This window comes from Petromyzon marinus, unplaced genomic scaffold, assembly GCF_048934315.1.
Source record: "Petromyzon marinus isolate PM22_M1 ecotype Great Lakes invasive population unplaced genomic scaffold, UKy_Petmar_22M1.pri1.0 PM_G_Scaffold_19, whole genome shotgun sequence".
Classification (NCBI taxonomy): Eukaryota; Metazoa; Chordata; class Hyperoartia; order Petromyzontiformes; family Petromyzontidae; genus Petromyzon; species Petromyzon marinus.
In genome coordinates, this window is record NW_027422750.1 from 632,505 (window position 1) to 660,021 (window position 27,517).

Below are 27,517 nucleotides of genomic sequence, written 5' to 3' on the forward strand. Positions count from 1 at the left end.
ACTACCTCGCCTGTTATCATCACGGTGACTAAGAGATGTTAACTACCTTGCCTGTTATCATCACGGTGACTAGGAGATGTTAACTACCTCGCCTGTCATAATCACGGTGACTAAGAGATGTTAGCTACCTCACCTGTTATCATCACGGTGACTAGGAGATGTTAACTACCTCGCCTGTCATAATCACGGTGACTAGGAGATGGTATCTACCTCACCTGTTATCATCACGGTGACTAGGAGATGTTAACTACCTCGCCTGTCATCACAGTGACTAGAAGATGTTAACTACCTCGCCTGTTATCATCATGGTGACTAGGAGATGTTAACTACCTCGCCTGTCATCATCACGGTGACTAGGAGATGTTAACTACCTCGCCTGTTGTCATCAAGGTGACTAGGAGATGTTAACTACCTCGCCTGTTGTCATCAAGGTGACTAGGAGATGTTAACTACCTCGCCTGTTGTCATCAAGGAGACTAGGAGATGTTAACTACCTCGACTGTTGTCATCAAGGTGACTAGGAGATGTTAATTACCTCGCCTGGCTTACAGGAGATCGTCGGTTTGCGCCCAGGCCCTGAGCACGCTTGCTCCTGCTGCTGTATATTTGGAGTCTGCGTCTCTCTCCCCATGTTGATTGCGTGGATTTGTCTCAGGGTCCTCCGATTTTTCCCGATACGGGGCCATCCATTTAGTTCGTTGTCATGGAGGGGGTTACCCAAAATGCGTACGCTTGCGTATGGGGGATCTACTCACAATGTACGCATAGGAAACGGGGGGGGGGGGGGGGTTGAAGCCTCGATAATAATGCAGCCGGCGGTGGACTATCTGTTTGCTTAAACACGTTAATATTAATAATTGATCGTTTCTGCGTGGATTACATATCGGCCGTTCTACAGGATTCTAGGGGGTGGGGGGGGGTGATGCGTCAGGCGAACGTACGTAGGCAGGTGGGGGGGGTGTGTAAAAAGCCCGCGTGCGTACGGGGTCAGGTTTTGACAGATTTTTGCGTACCCACGAAAGGGATGGCCCCTACACATTTAGATACTGTACAGCACTGTACACGGAGTGATCCCAGCTGTCCGGCAATGGTTTGTGTGATCACTCTCTGTACTACAGAGTGGCATGTGTGTGATCTCCATTGGTTTCCTCCGAGTTTCCCTCCCATAGCTAAACCCACAAACACAGTGGAACTGGTACTTGCCAGAACCACATCCCAAAGATAACAGATTACCTGGAAATGGCTCAGTGGGGGGATGACAGCAACATCGCCCCCTCTTGTGCAAACTTGGCAGGACCCCTCCTGAAGAAGAGTTGAGACTCAGTGGGGCTTTCCTGAGCAACAGGCGTATTCATACATTAACAATACGGATGAATACAGACGGCACATTGAGTGTGGCATGCAGTCATTATCCTCTGCCATTGTCAATCGACTTCTGGAACGAAAACCTCCCCAATTCGTCCCAATCTCAAGTGGTGAGGACTCAACACAGCCAGTCAGCCACTGACAAGCTCACTCACCCATTAACTCACTCACCCACCACACTGCAGGTCACAGCAGCACATTCGCGCAGCTAGTCAGCCACTGACAAGCTCCCTCACCCACTAACTCACTCATCCAACCACCCACTCATCACATTGAAGGTTACGACAGCACGCTAAGCCAGCCAGCCACTGACAGGCTCACTCACCCACTAATTCACTTGCACCCACTCACCAAACTGCAAGCACAACAAGACACTCACTGAGCCAACCAGCCACTGACTAGTTCACTCACTCACCCACGAACGCATCCACCTACCCACTCACCACATTGCAGGTCACGACAGCACACTAAAGCCAGTCGGCCACTCACAGGCTCACTCACCCACTAACTCACCCACTCACCAAACTGCAGGCACAACAAGACACTCACTGAACCAGTCAGCCACTGACAAGTTCACTCACCCAGAAACCCATCCACTCACCCCACCACCCTGCAGGTCACAACACACTCACCCTCGCAGAGGTTTTTGGGCAAGCGTTGCGCACTTTCAGATGCGCTTCTGCGTCCGTCTGGAACCATTTTCCTTCCGTTATTAGGAATCCACTGAAACTGTGCATTTTAAAATCATCTCGATTGAAAACTAATTTCTTTTGCACTGGTCTTTGTGTTTAGTTTCTTGTCCTCTACCCGTACCTCCGATTAGCACGGTTCGCTCTGTACGGTGTGAAATAAGTTCAACGTGCATACACCCAGCCCATCAGCCACTTACAAGTTTGCTCACTCACCCACAAACTCATCCACCCACTCACCAAACCGCAGGTCAGAACACTCCCCCTGCTCAGCAATTTATCCTCTAAAACCGTCGCTCTCCCAACTGATTTCTGTTTGCTTCGCCATCGTACTTTACCTCACTTGCTTCCGTCATTACGCTGACCAAGATCTCTCGCTGCCCTTAACGAACGAGACCGCACCCCGGCGCTCTCTCTGGAGCTCTCAGCCGGTCAATAAACGGCAGGAGCTCGCAAAAAAAAACGCGAACGCTTTTCGCGCGCTCCATGCGAAAACGTGTTTCACCCGCGATTCGTTTCCCTCAACCAGAACGGCGGCGACTGGAACAGAAGAACTGGCGGCCCCCCGGGGCCAGTGGTCAGGCGGGGAGGAAATGTCGGCGCACGAACAAATTCTGGTGTGCAACTTGAGGAAGTGCCGGCGCATTGTCGGCGACTTCGCCTGGGTCACCTCCTGCTCGCATCTCTTTTGCGACGAGGACGGCGAACGCGAGTTCAAGACGGGGGCGGCCGCCTGCCCGGCGTGCGGCGCCTTGCCGCGCGGCAGCCTGGACGTGGTGCGGGTCTGCTTGAACCCCCCCGAGGAGCACAAGTCCATGGTGCTGGCGGGCCTAGGGCCGGACGTCATCCAGGAGATATGTTCGCGGGCGCTTTCATTCTGGATCTTTCAGGTATCGGCGACGGATCGGTGACTTTTTAAAAATAAAAATTATTTTTAAAAAGTAACAAACTGAAATGTTTTATATTTTAGCGGATAAAGTCCCACTGAGCTACGTAACCTCTTTTTTTTGCAGAAGCGACCTGGCCATCACGAATGATAGCCCAACCCAAGCGGCTGTTATCATCACGTGGAAATTTACAGCAGTCAAATACTCTAAAACGCGTTAGATGTCGTTTCTAAACATTGGGAGGGAAAAATCAGAGGACCTGGAGAAAATCCACACGGCCACTGGGAGAACGTGCAAACTCCAAACATAAGTAGTGACTAACTCGGAGACAAAAAGACTTGGAGGCATTTCTTTATTTAGCGAGCACCATTGGAATGACGCAGTTAATATTTAGTCCGTCTATTATCGGTGGCACTACTTAGAACATGTACAGCGTTTAAGATGTCACTCTTGAATTAATTTGCGTGATTTATGAATATTTTTCTCCTGCTGGGTTCTTTCGGTAAAGTCACGTAGAATGGAGATAAAATAATAAAAATAATAACAGAATTTATTATGTTATTATTATTTTAATTTTTATTACAGAATAAATTCTGTTTTATTTTTTTATCTCAATTCTACGTGGTGACTTTACCGAAAGAACCCAGAAGATGAATCCCTGCAGTCACGAAAGCTTTAAATTGAAAATTATGAATATTTGTTTTTCATTCTTTCGAATTTTTTTTGGAGCTTCGTCATTCCCAGAGGCTTCGCTAACCGAGTTATTCTTCTACACGTAAGTCCCCTTGCGCGTACGGCTCTTTAACCGATAAAAAATACGTTTAATCAAATTTTCCATCTCGCAGGTGCACCAGGAGAGACTGTATCAGGAACACTTGGCCGTGAAATCAAAGAGGCTCAGGGTGCAGTCTGAGGACCGCTTCAAGCAGGAGATCCAGAACAAGGTCACGGAGGTCGCCACTCTGAAGCGGCAGTTCTCGCTTGCTAAGAGCGAGCTGGCCAAGTTCAAGAAGAGGTACAACGAGGCTGCCGAGAAACTGCTGGAGAGGGACCGGGAGCAGAAGAAACTGCAGGTTTCCTACGATCGCCTCCGCCTGCGATTCTCCGCTATCGACGAGGGGAGACGCGCTGAGGAGGAGGAGGCTCTGAACGGCGCGGCGTCCTCGCCATTCATAGTGAGATTCGGTAGGGCCGTTTGAACTTTAGTAATAGGTTTTTACCCTTTTAGCTGGCACAAAAACTGACACCTTTATTCAAGGCATCATGTTTGCAATAACCACAACACAAGCAGTCAAAATGCAAACAAAAGAGACAACTCTGATAATAATATGCACTGTCCTTGAATTTGATTGGTCCACACCCGAGACGGCTTTTCTTAGAGCCTAGTCTCCACTGGTGTTGGACCAGAAGACGCCAAAAGGCGTACAACTCAAAAACAGCGCACCATCAGGGAGTATTGAGGGCTCGGGCTAAACCTTTTCATTATGAGACTTCCTTTGCCAGTAACAAGATATAGGAATAGGTTTTTACCCTTTTGGCTGGCACAACAAAAACTGACACCTTTATACAAGGAATCATGTTTGCAATAACCACAACACAAGCAGTCAAAAATGCAAACGAAAAGAAACAACTCTGGTAATGATATGTTTGAACTTTGTTAGGAACCGACCAAGCAGGGAAAATGGGGATAGGTTCATACGGTGACGTTTTGTACGTAATGTAATTTTTTCCCCCACCCCCCCCCCCCCCTGTAGCAGAGACGTCGACCCCGCGAACATCGCAAGGCGCGGAGGGAAACGCGTGGAGCTGGATGATGAAGACGCCTCCGTGCTGCCGCCCTGAGGGGACGGAGTTTGCGCCGAGGCCGTTGTTTTTCGACGGCAGCCCCCCGGGCAGGTCGCCGCAATCCGACGGCTTCCTCCGCTTCCCCTTCCCCGCCAAAGCCGCGGTGACCGGAGCCAGGAAGTGACCTCCCCCCGGTAACAACGCGAGAGTCCTTCCCTTCGCGCCCGCCTCCTCGCCCTCCAATGCGGTCGCAAGGGGTTCCCCAAAAAAAAAACTCGTGGGGAAAAAAAACGACGCAAAAAGGACCTCGCCCACTGGCCTCACCGCTCATCAGATTCCTGTGGTCTTAACGCTGCCCGCAGGTCATCTGCCTACTACCCTGTGGCGCTTGGCAGGAGCCTCTCGTCGTCACCGCCAGTCGATTGCCTCCTCTGAGCGCAAACGGAATCCGAATCGGAAATATTTATTTACGCTGGAGGTAGGAATCCGACAAGCTGTGAAGCTCTTTTCCCACAGACTTCTGGTCGGGGGCCCCGGGGTAAAAACGTTACAGCGACAAACAAATACAAAAAACCACGTCGTGCACAAGCGTCACGGGGTCCACGCGTGCGAGCGCGCGCCTCGTCGCCCCCGTCAGTTGTGTTCGGAGAGCCGCTCGCTGGAGATTCTCACGCACGACGACGACGATAACGCCGCGTCATTGAGCTATCGTTTGTGATGGCCAGGTCGCTTATGAAAATAGCTGCGTGGGTCGGTGGGTCCTCGGCCTGGTAAAATGAAAAATAAATTTGTTGAGTTTAATAGTTTCAATTCGTTACTACTTTAGCGCACACCAATTGTGTTCTGGGAGAGCAAACCCACAACGTTGACAGTGGAGTTTGACGTCCCGCTTGGTGATCACCACCAGCGGCAGTAACTGAACGACCGCACTCCGTTCACGTGACAAACGTCTCCCATTGGCCGTGCCGGGTGGGGCTCACAGGGTTACGTCACTTTCACATCCATCAGAAACTTTTGTCTATACTGGAGGAATCCGTGCAGCCCTACAGGAGGTTGTAGGTGCGATCCCAATTCTGACAGCTGCTGCCGTATATTTGGAGCTTGCGTCTCTCTCACTCTCTCATCATCATCATCATCACCACAGTGGCTATGAGATGTTAACTACCTCACCCGGTCTACAGGAGGTCGTGGGTTCGATCCCGACTCTGACAGCTGCTGCTATAAACCGTGGCCGATGAGCTCCCGCTTTCGACCCCGCCGATTTGCGTGCTGGAGAGTAAACCCATGACATTTACCGCTTGAGCACCGTTAATTTTTTCCAGCGGGTAGGTTACCAGGTGTCGTCGTTGGCGTTCGGGGGAGGGGGGACAGGTCGGTGGTGGCGGCGCTCGTGACGGCACAGAGGGGTTTGCCGTTTAGAATCTCGCTGCGGCCGACCCAGGAGTTACCGTGGTGCGCGTTATGTCTCAATGTTGTGTTGGAGTAAGTGCTGTTCACAAGAGGGAACCTGTTCCATTTGTTTTTCATTAAAAAGTTTAGGACTTTGCGGCCGCCAAAAACACTTCCTTTACATTACACAGACCACCCATACAGGTCGACACAACAACCGCCATTCGCCACTAAGTGGCGGTGACCTCACCACATCGCTTGTGCCAGGCTATGTGCATGTTGAGGCCACGTGAAGTGTCGAAGGCCCACTGGTAGGAGGTTATGGGGCAGACCCAGGTGCCAGGGGTCCACTGACTGAAATGAATGGCCGATGCACCACCTGTGCCCCGTACTGTGCCAACTTGCTGTGCTTCAGCCACCCAATTGCCCAGCAGCAGCATTCACGAGCCTCCTCCAATTCGGCCGATCTAGACACCACTGGTACCAGTCTACTCAGCTCCACATCCTCTTGTACCACATCACTCCATCTCTTCTCGTTTAGCCCCCTCTATCTGGCTGAACAAAAGCTGTTTAGGCATGTGGGCTACATGACCCAACTAATGCAACCTTGCCTGCCAGAGGAGCTCACCGATGGGATTTTGTCCAGATCTTTTAAAGATCTGTGAGCTCCTCACACAATCCAGCCTGGTTAAACCCAGGATGGATCTTAGGCAGGCCAGCCTAAATGTTTCTAACAAGGGAAGATTTTCCTTTAGGGGGGTTTACATTTTGCAAGCGTAGAGAAGGGAGGGCATGACTGGCCGAGAAGATCCGAAGCTTCATAGGAAGTGACAGACCAGGTAGCTTTACGCAACTGATGGAAAGTTAATGCCGCTTGACTGATTCGGAATGAGACCTCTGTTGTCAAACCGGAGCTGGTCATGAGCACACTGCCCAGGTATGGAAAACTCTTCACTCTCTCCACAAACACAAAGATCCCCCATATAGCCTTAACAGGCCGGCATGGCACATGAAGGGGTGAGTGGCAAGCACAATGCCACGTCAGAATTGGGTATTACAGATAGGTAGCCTGCCGCCAACAAAAGAAAAGCTCCAGCAGAATTGCTTCATTATTTAGTTCTATCCATGGCTGGGTGAGCACGTCCCTACTTATCAAGCATTGTGCTCACCATTGTACCGAGTCACTTAAACGCAGGCGAGCTGCTGCTTCTCTACTGCATGAAAGTGACATGGCATGTTATCGTGAAACACCTCTATAGGCTTATCTTCCAAAGCCTCCAATTTGTGCGCAAGCTTTAACCCGCATTACATCGCCAATACTAACTAAAATAGCGCCTTCATCTACTGGCAGAAATTTAGTAACACGCTTTTCAAGATGATTACAAATCAGAACCTCTGAGTGCGTGTGATCCAGCCACCGTTTAACGCACTAAAACATCACCTATTGATAATACTCATGTTTAGTTTCATATCGCATCATCATTCATTGCAAATTGCATCTCACCATCGCTGAGGAACCTCAGGCATACAGGCTGTGAGCCAACACCAACAATTAGCCAAGCTCTGCAGTCCTCTGCAAATTAAGTTAATGAGTGTTGATCCCTCCAATTTGCACAATTGGCTCCGTACCGTGCAAAAGAAGTTCAACATACACGCATACAGAAGGGATCTACAATATTTAGTCTGCACTTTGCTGTACTGCCTTCTTCCGGCGTGCCGGGGAGTGGCACCTCGACGTCCATGGGAAGGGATTTTCGCAAAACGTGTGCGGTCCAGCCACCCTCACTGCCTCTGCGGTGCTGGATTAGAGGCTACATACAGCATAGCCATCACCACCAAGCTATCTGTGATCCCCGAGATGCCTTTGTCCGTCTCCAAATTACACGCACTTTGCCCGTCTTAATGCAATGGACGCCACAAATACAGACTCTGAAATATCGAATCTCACGAATGCTTACCTACCCTGCTTGGTGGGTTAGCACAGGGGCCCCCAACCCCCTGTTAGGAACCGGGCCGCACAGCAGCAGGAGGTGAGCAGTGAGTCCGCGTGTGGCCCGCCCCCATTATTTTATTATTTACCACTTCCGTCCGCGCCTCTTTCCCGCACTGCGCATTTGTCTCAGTCACAGTGTTGGTATAAAGCCCACAAGCTCTAACCCCCTAGTAGCCACAATGTGTAATAAACAAACGTCGCTGGAGAGCTTCTTTGAAAAGGGGGAAAGACCCAATGATGAACCCCCCCCCTCCCCCGGTCCGTGAAAAAAATTGTCTTCCACGAAACCGGTCCCTGGTGCCAAAAAGGGTGGGGGCCGCTGGGTTAGCACATTCCAAATGTAGCGTAATAGCGCCGTCTGCCGACTGAAAGTTATAAATACAGTGTACGGCAGTACATACGTCAGCAGGCGACAGTACACATGGGGGGAAGACCACTAGGACAGAGTTCATGGCCCCGATGATGGCAGCCTCGGCCGGTTGGTGCGCCCTGTTTTGTCCAGTTTTGTCTTGAGAGGGGCTTGCTGTTCAACACACTCGTGCTGGTGAGAGAGGCCTGCTGTTCATCACACCCGTGCTGGTGAGAGAGGCCTGCTGTTGAGAGGCCTGCTGTTCATCACACCCGTGCTTGTGAGAGAGGCCTGCTGTTCAGTACACCCGTGTTGAGGGGCCTGCTGTTCAGCACACCCTTGCTGGTGAGAGAGGCCTGCTGTTGAGAGGCCTGCTGTTCAGCACACCTGCGCTGGTGAGAGAGGCCTGCTGTTGAGGGGCCTGCTGTTCAGCACACCCGTGCTGGTGAGAGGGGCCTGCTGTTCATCACATCCGTGTTGGTGAGAGGGGCCTGCTGTTCAGCAAACCCGTGCTGGTGAGAGAGGCCTGCTGTTCAGCACACCCGTGTTGAGGGGTCTGCTGTTCAGCACACCCGTGCTGGTGGGAGGGGCCTGCTGTTGAGGGGCCTGCTGTTCAGCACACCCGTGCTGGTGAGAGAGGCCTGCTGTTCAGCACACCCGTGTTGAGGGGCCTACTGTTCAGTACACCCGTGCTGGTGAGAGGGGCCTGCTGTTCAACACACCCGTGCTGGTGAGAGGGGCCTACTGTTCAGCACACCCGTGCTGGTGAGACGGGCCTGCTGTTCAACACACCCGTGCTGGTGAGAGGGGCCTGCTGTTTAACACACCCGTGCTGGTGAGTGGGGCCTGCTGTTTTAACACACCCGTGCTGGTGAGAGGGGCCTGCTGTTCAGCACACCCGTGCTGGTGAGAGGGGCCTACTGTTCAGCACACCCGTGCTGGTGAGAGGGGCCTGCTGTTCAACACACCCGTGCTGGTGCGAAGATGGCGCCGATGATAGTAGCCTCAGCCGGTCGGTGCGCCCTGTTTTGTCTTGTTTTGTCTGTCAATTCAGTGTTTTGCCAAGATTTTCGGAGTTCTTTAAGAAGAGACGAACTTTTAAATATCAGGGAAACAACTCCTGTGGATTTAATTCCTACTTTTCTGCTTCCAGCGGCAGAATTAGTAGGCATTCTTGTCAATGCCGCGCTAGGCTTTGCTCAAGCAGCAAAACGCCGCCCAAGGGGTAAACGGTCGGGGGCTCTAGTACGGCTACGCAGACGCGGGATCCGAACAGTGCTTCTGAGCTTTTTCCTCTCCAACGTACGTTCACTGTACAACAAAATGGATGAACTTCAGCTACTGATGGTAAAAAACAAAGACTTTCTTTCAGCTTCTGCTTTGTGCTTCACGGAAACATGGCTGTGTGATTTGATTCCGGACACTTCGCTACAACTAGCAGGATTCCATCTTGTAAGATCGGATCGTGACATAGCACTCTCCGGCAAGACGAAAGGCGGTGGTATTTGTTTTTACATTAATAGTGGCTGGTGTGTAGATGTCACAGTGATTCTGCAACATTGTTCTCCACTCCTTGAATCAATTTTTATAACCTGTAAACCGTTTTACTCGCCTCGCGAGTTCGCGTCGCTCATTTTGGTCGGAGTTTATTTGCAGCCTTGTCCTCAGGTTAAAGAGGCCCAACGCATGCTCGCCGATCAGATTCTGAGTGTGGAGCGAGCAAATCCAGATTCGTTGGTTATCGTACTTGGCGACTTTAACAAAAGTAATCTCAGCCACGAACTCCCCAAATACATACAATTCATTAAATGCCCAACCAAAGAAGGGAACACTCTGGATCACTGCTACACTACAGTCAGTAGAGCCTACCACGCCATCCCCCGAGCAGCACTAGGACACTCTGACCATGCCATAGTCCACCTGATTCCTGCATACAGGCAGAAACTAAAACTCTGTAAACCTGCTGTGAGGACATCTAAACAGTGGACCAGTGAGGCTGTGGAAGATTTGCGGGCGTGCTTAGACTGTACTGACTGGGATATGTTCACGACTGCTACCAATAGTCTGGATGAACTCACAGCGGCTGTGACGTCCTACATCAGCTTCTGTGAGGACTGCTGTATCCCAACACGTACCAGGGTGAACTTTAACAACAATAAGCCCTGGTTCTCAGCAAAGCTCAGAAGGTTGAGGTTGGAGAAGGAGGAAGCGTTTAGGAGTGGAGATAGAGACAGATTCAAGGAGTCGAAGAACAGGTTTAGCAAAGCGGTGAGAGAGGCTAAACGACTGTACTCAGAGAGACTAAAACACCAGTTCTCTACAAACAACGCTGCTTCTGTCTGGAGAGGGCTCAGGCAGATCACCAACTACAAACCCAGAGCCCCCCACACCACTAACGACTCCCGCCTAGCCAACGACCTGAACGAGTTCTACTGTAGATTTGAAAGACAATTGGACTGTCCTGAACCACCCCTTCCAACCCAAGAGGCCCCATCCCCCACCAATACTACAGAGACGACTATCTCCTTTCAGGAGGGAGAAGTTAATAGACTTTTCAAGAGGCAGAATCCACGCAAAGCAGCCGGGCCGGTCTCTGTCTCTCCAGCCACCCTCAGGCACTGCGCTGACCAGCTGTCTCCGGTGTTCACCAACATCTTTAACACCTCCCTGGAGACATGCCATGTACCAGCCTGTCTCAAGTCCTCCACCATCATCCCTGTGCCCAAAAAGCTAAGGCCAACAGGACTAAATGATTACAGACCGGTCGCCCTTACATCTGTGGTAATGAAGTCTTTTGAGCGCCTGGTCCTGGCACACCTCAAAGCCATCACAGACCCTCTCCTGGACCCCCTTCAGTTTTCCTACAGAGCCAACAGGTCTGTGGACGACGCAGTTAACATGGCCCTCCACTTCACCCTACAGCATCTGGACGCCCCAGCATCCTACGCCAGGATCCTGTTTGTGGACTTCAGCTCTGCCTTTAACACCATCATCCCTGCCCTGCTTCAGGACAAGCTCTTCCAGCTGAACGTGCCCTACACCACCTGTAAATGGATCACACTTCCTGTCTGACAGGAAGCAGTGCGTTAAGCTGGGAACACAAATCTCCGACTCCAAGTCCTTCAGCACCGGAACTCCTCAGGGCTGCGTCCTTTCCCCTCTGCTCTTCTCCCTGTATACCAACAGCTGCACCTCCAATCATCTGTCCGTCAAACTCTTGAAGTTTGCGGACGACACCACCCTCATTGGGCTGATCTCTGGTGGGGATGAGTCTGACTATAGGTGGGAAGCTGACAACCTGGTGACCTGGTGTAGCCAGAACAACTTAGAGCTAAATGCTCTAAATACAGTTGAGATGGTTGTGGACTTCAGGAAGAATACAGCCCCCCTCACCCCCATCACCCTGTTAGACTCCCCAGTCAAAATTGTAGAGTCCTTCCGCTTCCTGGGCACTATTCTCTCCCGGGACCTCAAGTGGGAACTGAACATCAGCTCCCTCACCAAGAGAGCTCAACAGAGGATGCACTTTCTACGGCAGCTGAAGAAATTCAACCTGCCAAAGACAATGATGGTACAATTCTATACAGCGATCATTGAATCCATCCTCACCTCCTCCATAACCATCTGGTACGCTGCTGCCACTGCCAAGGACGAGAGCAGACTGCAGCGTATCATCCACACTGCTGAGAAGGTAATTACCTGCAATCTACCAACCCTCGAGGACCTGCACACAACAAGGTCCATGAGGCGAGCGAGGAAGATTGTGGCGGATTCCTCCCACCCTGGACACTCTCTGTTTCAGCTACTCCCCTCCGGCAAAAGGCTTCGGTCCATCAGGACCAAAACCTCATGCCATAAAAACAGTTTCTTCCCATCTGCTGCTGGCCTGTTAAACGAGGCCAAGGGCTAACACTGATTCTAACATTTTATCTACATGATGACACCTTGCCGATATTAACTATGTTAACCTTGTTGTATTTTTTTATTTTTAAATTATATCTTAAAGCTATTTTATATTCGATATTTATTCAATTTTATATACTTCAGCCCCTTGGTGTTAGACTTTTAACCCTTATAATAGTAAGACTTGTTTAAAACTTATTTAAGATTTTAGATTCCTATATGTTGAATGTATGCACCATCCTGCCAAAGTAAATTCCGTATTGGTGTGAACTTTCATGGCGAAAAAAACCCTTTCTGATTCTGATTCATAGACTACAATGTTATCTCAATAGGAATCGATTCAAACGCTCTCCTTTTCTAACACAATCGATTCTCATGGTAGGTATCCCAATGGGATTCGATTCTATACGCTTTAAATCACTAGCTAGATCGATTCCTATGTTATTAGAACAAATCGCCATAATCAATTCCCATGTTATCGAAAATGTATTCGATTCCATTTTACACTCACGACCAACGTCAATTCCAATGCAGTCCCAATAGGGATCGATGCCATCGGCTCGATTTTTGACCACTATCGATTCGCATATGTTATCCCCATAGGAATCGATCCTAGTTTTTAATTTAACCTTGAATCGATTTCCTCAGCACGTGACTTGGGTGAGGCGGACGCGTGGCTGCGTGTGGGGTTAATGGCGATGTCGAAACTCTACAAACTTGGCCTACTCTTCCCCTTCATCCTGCCTCTCCTCCTCCTCCACCACCTCGTCACGTGCAGCAGCCACGGTGAGCAGAGCCCGAGGTGGTCGATAAATCGGGTGCCAGGTTGTGATTGTGGGGGGAGTGGTGGTGCAGTGGTTAGCGCACTGTGTGTGAGTGGGGAGTGGTGGTGCAGTGGTTAGCGCACTGTGTGAGTGAGGAGTGGTGGTGCAGTGGTTAGCGCACTGTGTGTGAGTGGTGGTGCAGTGGTTAGCGCACTGTGTGAGTGTGTGGGGAGTGGTGGTGCAGTGGTTAGCGCACTGTGTGTGTGGGTGGGGAGTGGTGGTGCAGTGGTTAGCGCACTGTGTGTGTGGGTGGGGAGTGGTGGTGCAGTGGTTAGCGCACTGTGTGTCTGTGAGTGGGGAGTGGTGGTGCAGTGGTTAGCGCACTGTGTGAGTGTGTGGGGAGTGGTGGTGCAGTGGTTAACGCACTCTGTGTTTGTGGGGAGTGGTGGTGCAGTGGTTAACGCACTGTGTGTGAGTGGGGAGTGGTGGTGCAGTGGTTAGCGCACTGTGTGGGTGTGAGTGGGGAGTGGTGGTGCAGTGGTTAACGCACTGTGTGTGTGAGTGAGGAGTGGTGGTGCAGTGGTTAGCGCACTCTTGAGTGTTTTTCCCCATCTGCCCAGCTCCGCTGTTCCCACTGAATATTCGTTTGGAGTCTCGAGACCTCCTGGCGACCCTTTGCTGGGACCCCGTTGAAGCGGCTCCCAGTGGGGATGGAGGGGATAGACCCCCACTTGTTGATCCTTTAACCATCAACTCGACCACCACGACCACGACCAACTCAACGTTCCTGAATGTTACATACACAGTTCAGAGCAAACTGTGAGATGCTCACTCACTCACTCAGCCACTCACTCACCAACCCACTCACTCACCAACCCATTCACTCACCCACTCACTCAGCCACTCACTCACAACCCACTCACTCACCCACTCACCAACCCACTCACCAACCCACTCACCCACTCACTCACCCACTCACTTACCCACTCACTCACCAACCTACTCACTCACCCACTCACTCACCAACCCACTCACTCACCCACTCACCAACCAATTACCCACTCACTCACCAACCCACTCACCCACCCACTCACCCACTGACTCACCAACCCACTCACCAACCCACTCACTCACCAACCCACTCACTCACCAACCTATTCACTCACCCACTCACTCAGCCACTCACTCACAACCCACTCACTCACCCACTCACTCACCAACCCACTCACCAACCCACTCACCCACTCACTCACCCACTCACTTACTCACCCACTCACTCACCAACCTACTCACTCACCCACTCACTCACCAACCCACTCACCCACTCACCAACCAATTACCCACTCACTCACCAACCCACTCACCCACCCACTCACCCACTGACTCACCAACCCACTCACCAACCCACTCACTCACCAACCCACTCACTCACCCACTCACCAACCAACTTACCCACTCACTCACCACCCCACTCACCCACCCACTCATCCACTCACTCACCAACCCACTCACCAACCCACTCACTCACCAACCCACTCACTCACCCACTCACTCACCAACCCACTCACTCATCCACTCACCAACCAACTTACCCACTCACCAACCCACTCACCCACCCACTCACCCACTCACTCACCAACCCACTCACCAACCCACTCACTGACCAACCCACTCACTCACCCACTCACTCACCAACCCACTCACCAACCCCCTCACCCACTCACTCACCAACCCACTCAATCACCCACTCACTCACCCATTCAATCACCCACTCACCCATTCACCCACTCACTCACCAACCCATTCACCCACTCACCAACCCACTCACCCACTCACTCACCAACTCACTCACCCACCAACCCACTCACTCACACACACACCCATTCACCCACTCACTCACCAACCCACTCACCCACCAACCCACTCACACACACACACACACGTCTCTCTCACCCACTGGCTCCTCACCACCCTCACCACTCCTCCCTGTGTCTCTGTCTGCGCAGCTTCAGACGAGCCCGCTGGCAGACCGTCTGCGCTGCCACAACGGAGACGCGGTGCGACGTCTCCTCGGCGCTGGACGATCCCGGTGGCCGCTACCTCCTCCGTGTGAGATTCTCCTTCTCATCCTCGCCATCGCGATCCTCACCCTGGGTAGCGGTTGTGGTCGTGCCCTTGAGGGAAAGTGAGTGGCACGAGATTGTACATATGCCTGTGTCTTTGTGTGTGTCTCTCTCTCTGTGTCTCTGTGTGTGTGTGTCTCTCTCTGTGTCTGTGTGTGTGTGTGTCTCTCTCTTTGTCTCTCTCTCTGTGTCTCTCTTTGTCCGTGCCTGTCTGGTGCTCACTAACAGCACTTGCCCCAACGGTGTTTTTCAGGCTACACGGAGGATCTTTGTCATCTTTGTCTGTGTGGGTCTCTCTGTGTGTTTGTGTCTCTGTGTATGTCTGTGACTTTTTCTGCCTGTGTGTGTGTCTTCGGCTCACAGGGAGAGATCACACTAACTCCACTCACTCGCTGTGTAGGACAGGGGAAGATCACACAAACTCCACTCACACTGTAAAACAGGGGGAGATCACACAAACTCCACTCACTCGCTGTGTAGGACAGGGGGAGATCACACAAACTCCACTCACACACTCTGTAGGAAAGGGGGAGATCACACAAACTCCACTCGCTCTGTAGGACAGGGGGAGATCACACAAACTCCACTCACTCACTGTGTAGGACAGGGGGAGATCACACAAACTCCACTCACACTGTAGAACAGGGGGAGATCACACAAACTCCACTCACTCACTCTGTAGGACAGGGGGAGAACACACAAACTCCACTCACTCGCTGTGTAGGACAGGGGGAGATCACACAAACTCCACTCACTCTGTAGAACAGGGGGAGATCACAAACTCCATTCACTCACTCTGTAGGACAGGGGGAGATCATACAAACTCAACTCACTCACTCACTCTGTAGGACAGGGGGAGATCACACAAACTCCACTCACTCACTCTGTAGGACAGGGGGAGATCACACAAACTCAACTCACTTGCTGTGTAGGACAGGGGGAGATCACACAAACTCCACTCACACTGTAGAACAGGGGGAGATCGCACAAACTCCACACACTCACTCTGTAAAACAGGGGGAGATCACACAAACTCCACTCACTCACTCTGTAGAACAGGGGGAGATCACACAAACTCCACTCACTCACTCACTTTGTAGGACAGGGGGAGATCACACAAACTCCACTCACTCTGTAGAACAGGGAGAGATCACACAAACCCCACTCACTCACTCTGTAGAACAGGGGGAGATCACACAAACTCCACTCACTCACTCTGTAGGACAGGGGGAGATCATACAAACTCCACTCTGTAAAACAGGGGGAGATCACACAAACTCCACACACTCACTCTGTAGAACAGGGGGAGATCACACAAACTCCACTCACTCTGTAGGACAGGGGGAGATCATACAAACTCTACTCACTCACTGTAGGACAGGGGGAGATCATACAAACTCCACTCATACACTCTGTAGAACAGGGGCAGATCATACAAACTCCAATCACTCACTGTAGAACAGGGGGAGATCACACAAACTCCACTCACTCACTCTGTAGGACAGGGGGAGATCACACAAACTCCACTCACTCTGTAGAACAGGGGGAGATCACACAAACTCCACTCACACACTCTCTAGAACAGGGGGAGATCACACAAACTCCACTCACTCAATCTGTAGAACAGGGGGAGATCATACAAACTCCACTCACTCTGTAGAACAGGGGGAGATCACACAAACTCCACTCACACACTCTGTAGGACAGGGGGAGATCATACAAACTCCACTCACATACTCTGTAGGACAGGGGGAGATAACACAAACTCCACTCACACTCACTCTGTGGAACAAGGGGAGATCACACAAACTCCACTCACTCTGTAGAACAGGGGGAGATCACACAAACTCCACTCACTCTGTAGAACAGGGGGAGATCACACAAACTCCACTCACTCACACTGTAGGACAGGGGGAGATCATACAAACTCCACTCACACACTCTGTAGGACAGGGGGAGATCACACAAACTCCACTCACACTCACTCTTTGGAACAGGGGGAGATCACACAAACTCCACTCACTCTGTAGAACAGGGGGAGATCACACAAACTCCACTCACTCTTTGGAACAGGGGAAGATCACATAAACTCCACTCACTCTGTAGAACAGGGGGAGATCACACAAACTCCACTCACTCTGTAGGACAGGGGGAGATCACACAAACTCCACTCACTCTGTAGGACAGGGGGAGATCACACAAACTCCACTCACTCACTCTGTAGGACAGGGGGAGATCACACAAACTCCACTCACTCTGTAGGACAGGGGGAGATCACACAAGCTCCACTCATTCACTCTGTAGGACAGGTGGAGATCACACAAACTCCACTCACAAACTCTGTCGGACAGGGGGAAATCACACAAACTCCACTCACTCTGTAGGACAGGGAGAGATCACACAAACTCCACTCACTCACTCTGTAGTACAGGGGGAGATCACACAAACTCCACTCATTCACTCTGTAGGACAGGGGGAGATCATACAAACTCCACTCACTCTGTAAAACAGGGGGAGATCACACAAACTCCACACACTCCTTCTGTAGAACAGGGGGAGATCACACAAACTCTACTCACTCTGTAGGACAGGGGGAGATCATACAAACTCCACTCACTCACTGTAGAACAGGGGGAGATCACACAAACTCCACTCACTCTGTAGGAATGGAGGAGATCACACAAACTCCACTCACTGACTCTGTAGGACAGGGGGAGATCACACAAACTCCACTCACTCTGTAGAACAGGGGGAGATCACACAAACTCCACTCACTCTGTAGGACAGGGGGAGATCACACAAACTCCACTCACTCACTCTGTAGCACAGGGGGAGATCACACAAACTCCACTCACTCGCTGTGTAGGACAGGGGGAGATCACACAAACTCCACTCACTCTGTAGAACAGGGGGAGATCACAAACTCCATTCACTCACTCTGTAGGACGGGGAGATCATACAAACTCAACTCACTCACTCACTCTGTAGGACAGGGGGAGATCACACAAACTCCACTCACTCACTCTGTAGGACAGGGGGAGATCACACAAACTCAACTCACTTGCTGTGTAGGACAGGGGGAGATCACACAAACTCCACTCACACTGTAGAACAGGGGGAGATCACACAAACTCCACACACTCACTCTGTAGAACAGGGGGAGATCACACAAACTCCACTCACTCACTCTGTAGGACAGGGGGAGATCACACAAACTCCACTCACTGTAGAACAGGGAGAGATCACACAAACTCCACTCACTCACTCTGTAGAACAGGGGGAGATCACACAAACTCCACACACTCACTCTGTAGAACAGGGGGAGATCACACAAACTCCACTCACTCTGTAGGACAGGGGGAGATCACACAAACTCCACTCACTCTGTAGAACAGGGGGAGAACACACAAACTCCACTCACTCGCTGTGTAGGACAGGGGGAGATCACACAAACTCCACTCACTCTGTAGAACAGGGGGAGATCACAAACTCCATGCACTCACTCTGTAGGACAGGGGGAGATCATACAAACTCAACTCACTCACTCACTCTGTAGGACAGGGGGAGATCACACAAACTCCACTCACTCACTCTGTAGGACAGGGGGAGATCACACAAACTCAGCTCACTTGCTGTGTAGGACAGGGGGAGATCACACAAACTCCACTCACACTGTAGAACAGGGGGAGATCACACAAACTCCATACACTCACTCTGTAAAACAGGGGGAGATCACACAAACTCCACTCACTCACTCTGTAGAACAGGGGGAGATCACACAAACTCCACTCACTCACTCACTTTGTAGGACAGGGGGAGATCACTCAAACTCCACACACTCTGTAGAACAGGGAGAGATCACACAAACCCCACTCACTCACTCTGTAGAACAGGGGGAGATCACACAAACTCCACTCACTCACTCTGTAGGACAGGGGGAGATCATACAAACTCCACTCTGTAAAACAGGGGGAGATCACACAAACTCCACACACTCACTCTGTAGAACAGGGGGAGATCACACAAACTCCACTCACTCTGTAGGACAGGGGGAGATCATACAAACTCTACTCACTCACTGTAGGACAGGGGGAGATCATACAAACTCCACTCATACACTCTGTAGAACAGGGGCAGATCATACAAACTCCACTCACTCACTGTAGAACAGGGGGAGATCACACAAACTCCACTCACTCACTCTGTAGGACAGGGGGAGATCACACAAACTCCACTCACTCTGTAGAACAGGGGGAGATCACACAAACTCCACTCACACACTCTCTAGAACAGGGGGAGATCACACAAACTCCACTCACTCAATCTGTAGAACAGGGGGAGATCATATAAACTCCACTCACTCTGTAGAACAGGGGGAGATCACACAAACTCCACTCACACATTCTGTAGGACAGGGGGAGATCATACAAACTCCACTCACACACTCTGTAGGACAGGGGGAGATAACACAAACTCCACTCACACTCACTCTGTGGAACAAGGGGAGATCACACAAACTCCACTCACTCTGTAGAACAGGGGGAGATCACACAAACTCCACTCACTCTGTAGAACAGGGGGAGATCACACAAACTCCACTCACTCACACTGTAGGACAGGGGGAGATCATACAAACTCCACTCACACACTCTGTAGGACAGGGGGAGATCACACAAACTCCACTCACACTCACTCTTTGGAACAGGGGGAGATCACACAAACTCCACTCACTCTGTAGAACAGGGGGAGATCACACAAACTCCACTCACTCTTTGGAACAGGGGGAGATCTCACAAACTCCACTCACTCTGTAGGACAGGGGGAGATCACACAAACTCCACTCACTCTGTAGGACAGGGGGAGATCACACAAACTCCACTCACTCACTCTGTAGGACAGGGGGAGATCACACAAACTCCACTCACTCTGTAGGACAGGGGGAGATCACACAAGCTCCACTCATTCACTCTGTAGGACAGGGGGAGATCACACAAACTCCACTCACAAACTCTGTCGGACAGGGGGAAATCACACAAACTCCACTCACTCTGTAGGACAGGGAGAGATCACACAAACTCCACTCACTCACTCTGTAGTACAGGGGGAGATCACACAAACTCCACTCATTCACTCTGTAGGACAGGGGGAGATCACACAAACTCCACTCACTCACTCTGTAGGACAGGGGGAGATCACACAAACTCCACTCACTCTGTAGAACAGGGGGAGATCACACAAACTCCACTCACACACTCTCTAGAACAGGGGGAGATCACACAAACTCCACTCACTCAATCTGTAGAACAGGGGGAGATCATACAACCTCCACTCACTCTGTAGAACAGGGGGAGATCACACAAACTCCACTCACACACTCTGTAGGACAGGGGGAGATCATACAAACTCCACTCACACACTCTGTAGGACAGGGGGAGATAACACAAACTCCACTCACACTCACTCTGTGGAACAAGGGGAGATCACACAAACTCCACTCACTCTGTAGAACAGGGGGAGATCACACAAACTCCACTCACTCTGTAGAACAGGGGGAGATCACACAAACTCCACTCACTCACACTGTAGGACAGGGGGAGATCATACAAACTCCACTCACACACTCTGTAGGACAGGGGGAGATCACACAAACTCCACTCACACTCACTCTTTGGAACAGGGGGAGATCACACAAACTCCACTCACTCTGTAGAACAGGGGGAGATCACACAAACTCCACTCACTCTTTGGAACAGGGGGAGATCACACAAACTCCACTCACTCTGTAGGACAGGGGGAGATCACACAAACTCCACTCACTCACTCTGTAGGACAGGGGGAGATCACACAAACTCCACTCACTCTGTAGGACAGGGGGAGATCACACAAGCTCCACTCATTCACTCTGTAGGACAGGGGGAGATCACACAAACTCCACTCACAAACTCTGTCGGACAGGGGGAAATCACACAAACTCCACTCACTCTGTAGGACAGGGAGAGATCACACAAACTCCACTCACTCACTCTGTAGTACAGGGGGAGATCACACAAACTCCACTCATTCACTCTGTAGGACAGGGGGAGATCATACAAACTCCACTCACTCTGTAAAACAGGGGGAGATCACACAAACTCCACACACTCCTTCTGTAGAACAGGGGGAGATCACACAAACTCTACTCACTCTGTAGGACAGGGGGAGATCATACAAACTCCACTCACTCACTGTAGAACAGGGGGAGATCACACAAACTCCACTCACTCTGTAGGAATGGAGGAGATCACACAAACTCCACTCACTGACTCTGTAGGACAGGGGGAGATCACACAAACTCCACTCACTCTGTAGAACAGGGGGAGATCACACAAACTCCACTCACTCTGTAGGACAGGGGGAGATCACACAAACTCCACTCACTCACTCTGTAGCACAGGGGGAGATCACACAAACTCCACTCACTCGCTGTGTAGGACAGGGGGAGATCACACAAACTCCACTCACTCTGTAGAACAGGGGGAGATCACAAACTCCATTCACTCACTCTGTAGGACGGGGAGATCATACAAACTCAACTCACTCACTCACTCTGTAGGACAGGGGGAGATCACACATACTCCACTCACTCACTCTGTAGGACAGGGGGAGATCACACAAACTCAACTCACTTGCTGTGTAGGACAGGGGGAGATCACACAAACTCCACTCACACTGTAGAACAGGGGGAGATCACACAAACTCCACACACTCACTCTGTAGAACAGGGGGAGATCACACAAACTCCACTCACTCACTCTGTAGGAAAGGGGGAGATCACACAAACTCCACTCACTCTGTAGAACAGGGAGAGATCACACAAACTCCACTCACTCACTCTGTAGAACAGGGGGAGATCACACAAACTCCACACACTCACTCTGTAGAACAGGGGGAGATCACACAAACTCCACTCACTCTGTAGGACAGGGGAAGATCATACAAACTCCACTCACTCACTCTGTAGGACAGGCGGAGATCATATAAACTCCACCCACACACTCTGTAGAACAGGGGCAGATCATACAAGCTCCACTCACTCACTGTAGAACAGGGGGAGATCACACAAACTCCACTCACTCTGTAGGACAGGGGGAGATCACACAAGCTCCACTCATTCACTCTGTAGGACAGGGGGAGATCACACAAACTCCACTCACAAACTCTGTCGGACAGGGGGAAATAACACAAACTCCACTCACTCTGTAGGACAGGGAGAGATCACACAAACTCCACTCACTCACTCTGTAGTACAGGGGGAGATCACACAAACTCTACTCACTCGCTGTGTAGGACAGGGGGAGATCACACAAACTCCACTCACTCTGTAGAACAGGGGGAGATCACAAACTCCATTCACTCACTCTGTAGGACGGGGAGATCATACAAACTCAACTCACTCACTCACTCTGTAGGACAGGGGGAGATCACACAAACTCCACTCACTCACTCTGTAGGACAGGGGGAGATCACACAAACTCAACTCACTTGCTGTGTAGGACAGGGGGAGATCACACAAACTCCACACACTCACTCTGTAGAACAGGGGGAGATCACACAAACTCCACTCACTCACTCTGTAGGACAGGGGGAGATCACACAAACTCCACTCACTCTGTAGAACAGGGAGAGATCACACAAACTCCACTCACTCACTCTGTAGAACAGGGGGAGATCACACAAACTCCACACACTCACTCTGTAGAACAGGGGGAGATCACACAAACTCCACTCACTCTGTAGGACAGGGGGAGATCATACAAACTCCACTCACTCACTCTGTAGGACAGGGGGAGATCATATAAACTCCACCCACACACTCTGTAGAACAGGGGCAGATCATACAAACTCCACTCACTCACTGTAGAACAGGGGGAGATCACACAAACTCCACTCACTCTGTAGGACAGGGGGAGATCACACAAGCTCCACTCATTCACTCTGTAGGACAGGGGGAGATCACACAAACTCCACTCACAAACTCTGTCGGACAGGGGGAAATAACACAAACTCCACTCACTCTGTAGGACAGGGAGAGATCACACAAACTCCACTCACTCACTCTGTAGTACAGGGGGAGATCACACAAACTCCCCTCACTCACTCTGTAGGACAGGGGGAGATCACACAAACTCAACTCACTTGCTGTGTAGGACAGGGGGAGATCACACAAACTCCACTCACTCACTCTGTAGTACAGGGGGAGATCACACAAACTCTACTCATTCACTCTGTAGAACAGGGGGAGATCACACAAACTCTACTCACTCTGTAGGACAGGGGGAGATCATACAAACTCCACTCACTCTGTAGGACAGGGGGAGATCATACAAACTCCACTCACTCTGTAAAACAGGGGGAGATCACACAAACTCCACACACTCCTTCTGTAGAACAGGGGGAGATCACACAAACTCTACTCACTCTGTAGGACAGGGGGAGATCATACAAACTCCACTCACTCACTGTAGAACAGGGGGAGATCACACAAACTCCACTCACTCTGTAGGAATGGAGGAGATCACACAAACTCCACTCACTGACTCTGTAGGACAGGGGGAGATCACACAAACTCCACTCACTCTGTAGAACAGGGGGAGATCACACAAACTCCACTCACTCTGTAGGACAGGGGGAGATCACACAAACTCCACTCACTCACTCTGTAGCACAGGGGGAGATCACACAAACTCCACTCACTCGCTGTGTAGGACAGGGGGAGATCACACAAACTCCACTCACTCTGTAGAACAGGGGGAGATCACAAACTCCATTCACTCACTCTGTAGGACGGGGAGATCATACAAACTCAACTCACTCACTCACTCTGTAGGACAGGGGGAGATCACACATACTCCACTCACTCACTCTGTAGGACAGGGGGAGATCACACAAACTCAACTCACTTGCTGTGTAGGACAGGGGGAGATCACACAAACTCCACTCACACTGTAGAACAGGGGGAGATCACACAAACTCCACACACTCACTCTGTAGAACAGGGGGAGATCACACAAACTCCACTCACTCACTCTGTAGGACAGGGGGAGATCACACAAACTCCACTCACTCTGTAGAACAGGGAGAGATCACACAAACTCCACTCACTCACTCTGTAGAACAGGGGGAGATCACACAAACTCCACACACTCACTCTGTAGAACAGGGGGAGATCACACAAACTCCACTCACTCTGTAGGACAGGGGAAGATCATACAAACTCCACTCACTCACTCTGTAGGACAGGCGGAGATCATATAAACTCCACCCACACACTCTGTAGAACAGGGGCAGATCATACAAGCTCCACTCACTCACTGTAGAACAGGGGGAGATCACACAAACTCCACTCACTCTGTAGGACAGGGGGAGATCACACAAGCTCCACTCATTCACTCTGTAGGACAGGGGGAGATCACACAAACTCCACTCACAAACTCTGTCGGACAGGGGGAAATAACACAAACTCCACTCACTCTGTAGGACAGGGAGAGATCACACAAACTCCACTCACTCACTCTGTAGTACAGGGGGAGATCACACAAACTCTACTCACTCGCTGTGTAGGACAGGGGGAGATCACACAAACTCCACTCACTCTGTAGAACAGGGGGAGATCACAAACTCCATTCACTCACTCTGTAGGACGGGGAGATCATACAAACTCAACTCACTCACTCACTCTGTAGGACAGGGGGAGATCACACAAACTCCACTCACTCACTCTGTAGGACAGGGGGAGATCACACAAACTCAACTCACTTGCTGTGTAGGACAGGGGGAGATCACACAAACTCCACACACTCACTCTGTAGAACAGGGGGAGATCACACAAACTCCACTCACTCACTCTGTAGGACAGGGGGAGATCACACAAACTCCACTCACTCTGTAGAACAGGGAGAGATCACACAAACTCCACTCACTCACTCTGTAGAACAGGGGGAGATCACACAAACTCCACACACTCACTCTGTAGAACAGGGGGAGATCACACAAACTCCACTCACTCTGTAGGACAGGGGGAGATCATACAAACTCCACTCACTCACTCTGTAGGACAGGGGGAGATCATATAAACTCCACCCACACACTCTGTAGAACAGGGGCAGATCATACAAACTCCACTCACTCACTGTAGAACAGGGGGAGATCACACAAACTCCACTCACTCTGTAGGACAGGGGGAGATCACACAAGCTCCACTCATTCACTCTGTAGGACAGGGGGAGATCACACAAACTCCACTCACAAACTCTGTCGGACAGGGGGAAATAACACAAACTCCACTCACTCTGTAGGACAGGGAGAGATCACACAAACTCCACTCACTCACTCTGTAGTACAGGGGGAGATCACACAAACTCCACTCACTCACTCTGTAGGACAGGGGGAGATCACACAAACTCAACTCACTTGCTGTGTAGGACAGGGGGAGATCACACAAACTCCACTCACTCACTCTGTAGTACAGGGGGAGATCACACAAACTCTACTCATTCACTCTGTAGAACAGGGGGAGATCACACAAACTCTACTCACTCTGTAGGACAGGGGGAGATCATACAAACTCCACTCACTCTGTAGGACAGGGGGAGATCATACAAACTCCACTCACTCTGTAAAACAGGGGGAGATCACACAAACTCCACACACTCCTTCTGTAGAACAGGGGGAGATCACACAAACTCTACTCACTCTGTAGGACAGGGGGAGATCATACAAACTCCACTCACTCACTGTAGAACAGGGGGAGATCACACAAACTCCACTCACTCTGTAGGAATGGAGGAGATCACACAAACTCCACTCACTGACTCTGTAGGACAGGGGGAGATCACACAAACTCCACTCACTCTGTAGAACAGGGGGAGATCACACAAACTCCACTCACTCTGTAGGACAGGGGGAGATCACACAAACTCCACTCACTCACTCTGTAGCACAGGGGGAGATCACACAAACTCCACTCACTCGCTGTGTAGGACAGGGGGAGATCACACAAACTCCACTCACTCTGTAGAACAGGGGGAGATCACAAACTCCATTCACTCACTCTGTAGGACGGGGAGATCATACAAACTCAACTCACTCACTCACTCTGTAGGACAGGGGTAGATCACACATACTCCACTCACTCACTCTGTAGGACAGGGGGAGATCACACAAACTCAACTCACTTGCTGTGTAGGACAGGGGGAGATCACACAAACTCCACTCACACTGTAGAACAGGGGGAGATCACACAAACTCCACACACTCACTCTGTAGAACAGGGGGAGATCACACAAACTCCACTCACTCACTCTGTAGGACAGGGGGAGATCACACAAACTCCACTCACTCTGTAGAACAGGGAGAGATCACACAAACTCCACTCACTCACTCTGTAGAACAGGGGGAGATCACACAAACTCCACACACTCACTCTGTAGAACAGGGGGAGATCACACAAACTCCACTCACTCTGTAGGACAGGGGAAGATCATACAAACTCCACTCACTCACTCTGTAGGACAGGCGGAGATCATATAAACTCCACCCACACACTCTGTAGAACAGGGGCAGATCATACAAACTCCACTCACTCACTGTAGAACAGGGGGAGATCACACAAACTCCACTCACTCTGTAGGACAGGGGGAGATCACACAAGCTCCACTCATTCACTCTGTAGGACAGGGGGAGATCACACAAACTCCACTCACAAACTCTGTCGGACAGGGGGAAATAACACAAACTCCACTCACTCTGTAGGACAGGGAGAGATCACACAAACTCCACTCACTCACTCTGTAGTACAGGGGGAGATCACACAAACTCCACTCACTCGCTGTGTAGGACAGGGGGAGATCACACAAACTCCACTCACTCTGTAGAACAGGGGGAGATCACAAACTCCATTCACTCACTCTGTAGGACGGGGAGATCATACAAACTCAACTCACTCACTCACTCTGTAGGACAGGGGGAGATCACACAAACTCCACTCACTCACTCTGTAGGACAGGGGGAGATCACACAAACTCAACTCACTTGCTGTGTAGGACAGGGGGAGATCACACAAACTCCACACACTCACTCTGTAGAACAGGGGGAGATCACACAAACTCCACTCACTCACTCTGTAGGACAGGGGGAGATCACACAAACTCCACTCACTCTGTAGAACAGGGAGAGATCACACAAACTCCACTCACTCACTCTGTAGAACAGGGGGAGATCACACAAACTCCA

General features: G+C 50.8%; 2 protein-coding genes across 3 annotated transcripts in view; both read left to right on the forward strand.

Annotated features, from left to right (window-relative positions):
- The first annotated feature begins 2,602 nt into the window (after positions 1-2,602).
- LOC116937322 (E3 ubiquitin-protein ligase CCNB1IP1-like) lies at positions 2,603-6,272 on the forward strand. Of its 2 annotated transcripts, none has more exons than XM_032944382.2 (3): positions 2,603-2,944; positions 3,787-4,126; positions 4,696-6,272. In XM_032944382.2, the coding sequence occupies exons 1-3, from the start codon at positions 2,648-2,650 to the stop codon at positions 4,908-4,910; spliced, it is 852 nt and encodes a 283-aa protein (XP_032800273.1). In that variant the 5' UTR covers positions 2,603-2,647; the 3' UTR covers positions 4,911-6,272. The 2 variants fall into 2 exon arrangements, with proteins under 2 accessions (XP_032800273.1, XP_075916513.1); XM_076060398.1 differs by having other exon boundaries at positions 3,787-4,116; positions 4,696-4,854.
- Positions 6,273-13,002: 6,730 nt separating this feature from the next.
- LOC142912123 (uncharacterized) overlaps positions 13,003-27,517 on the forward strand; it is a 33,741-nt gene continuing 19,226 nt past the window's right edge. Inside the window, exons 1-3 of the mRNA XM_076060441.1 lie at positions 13,003-13,146; positions 13,745-13,943; positions 15,131-15,309. Coding sequence (XP_075916556.1) covers positions 13,053-13,146; positions 13,745-13,943; positions 15,131-15,309 — 472 coding nt within the window. The 5' untranslated portion in view covers positions 13,003-13,052. The remainder of the gene's footprint in view (positions 13,147-13,744; positions 13,944-15,130; positions 15,310-27,517) is intronic.

Coding starts and splice junctions, on each gene's coding strand:
- LOC116937322 (XM_032944382.2), top strand. CDS start 2,648: ATGTCGGCGCACGAACAAATTCTGGTGTGCAACTTGAGGAAGTGCCGG. Junction 2,945..3,786: donor TTTCATTCTGGATCTTTCAG/GTATCGGCGACG, acceptor TCCATCTCGCAG/GTGCACCAGGAGAGACTGTA. Junction 4,127..4,695: donor GCCATTCATAGTGAGATTCG/GTAGGGCCGTTT, acceptor CCCCCCCTGTAG/CAGAGACGTCGACCCCGCGA.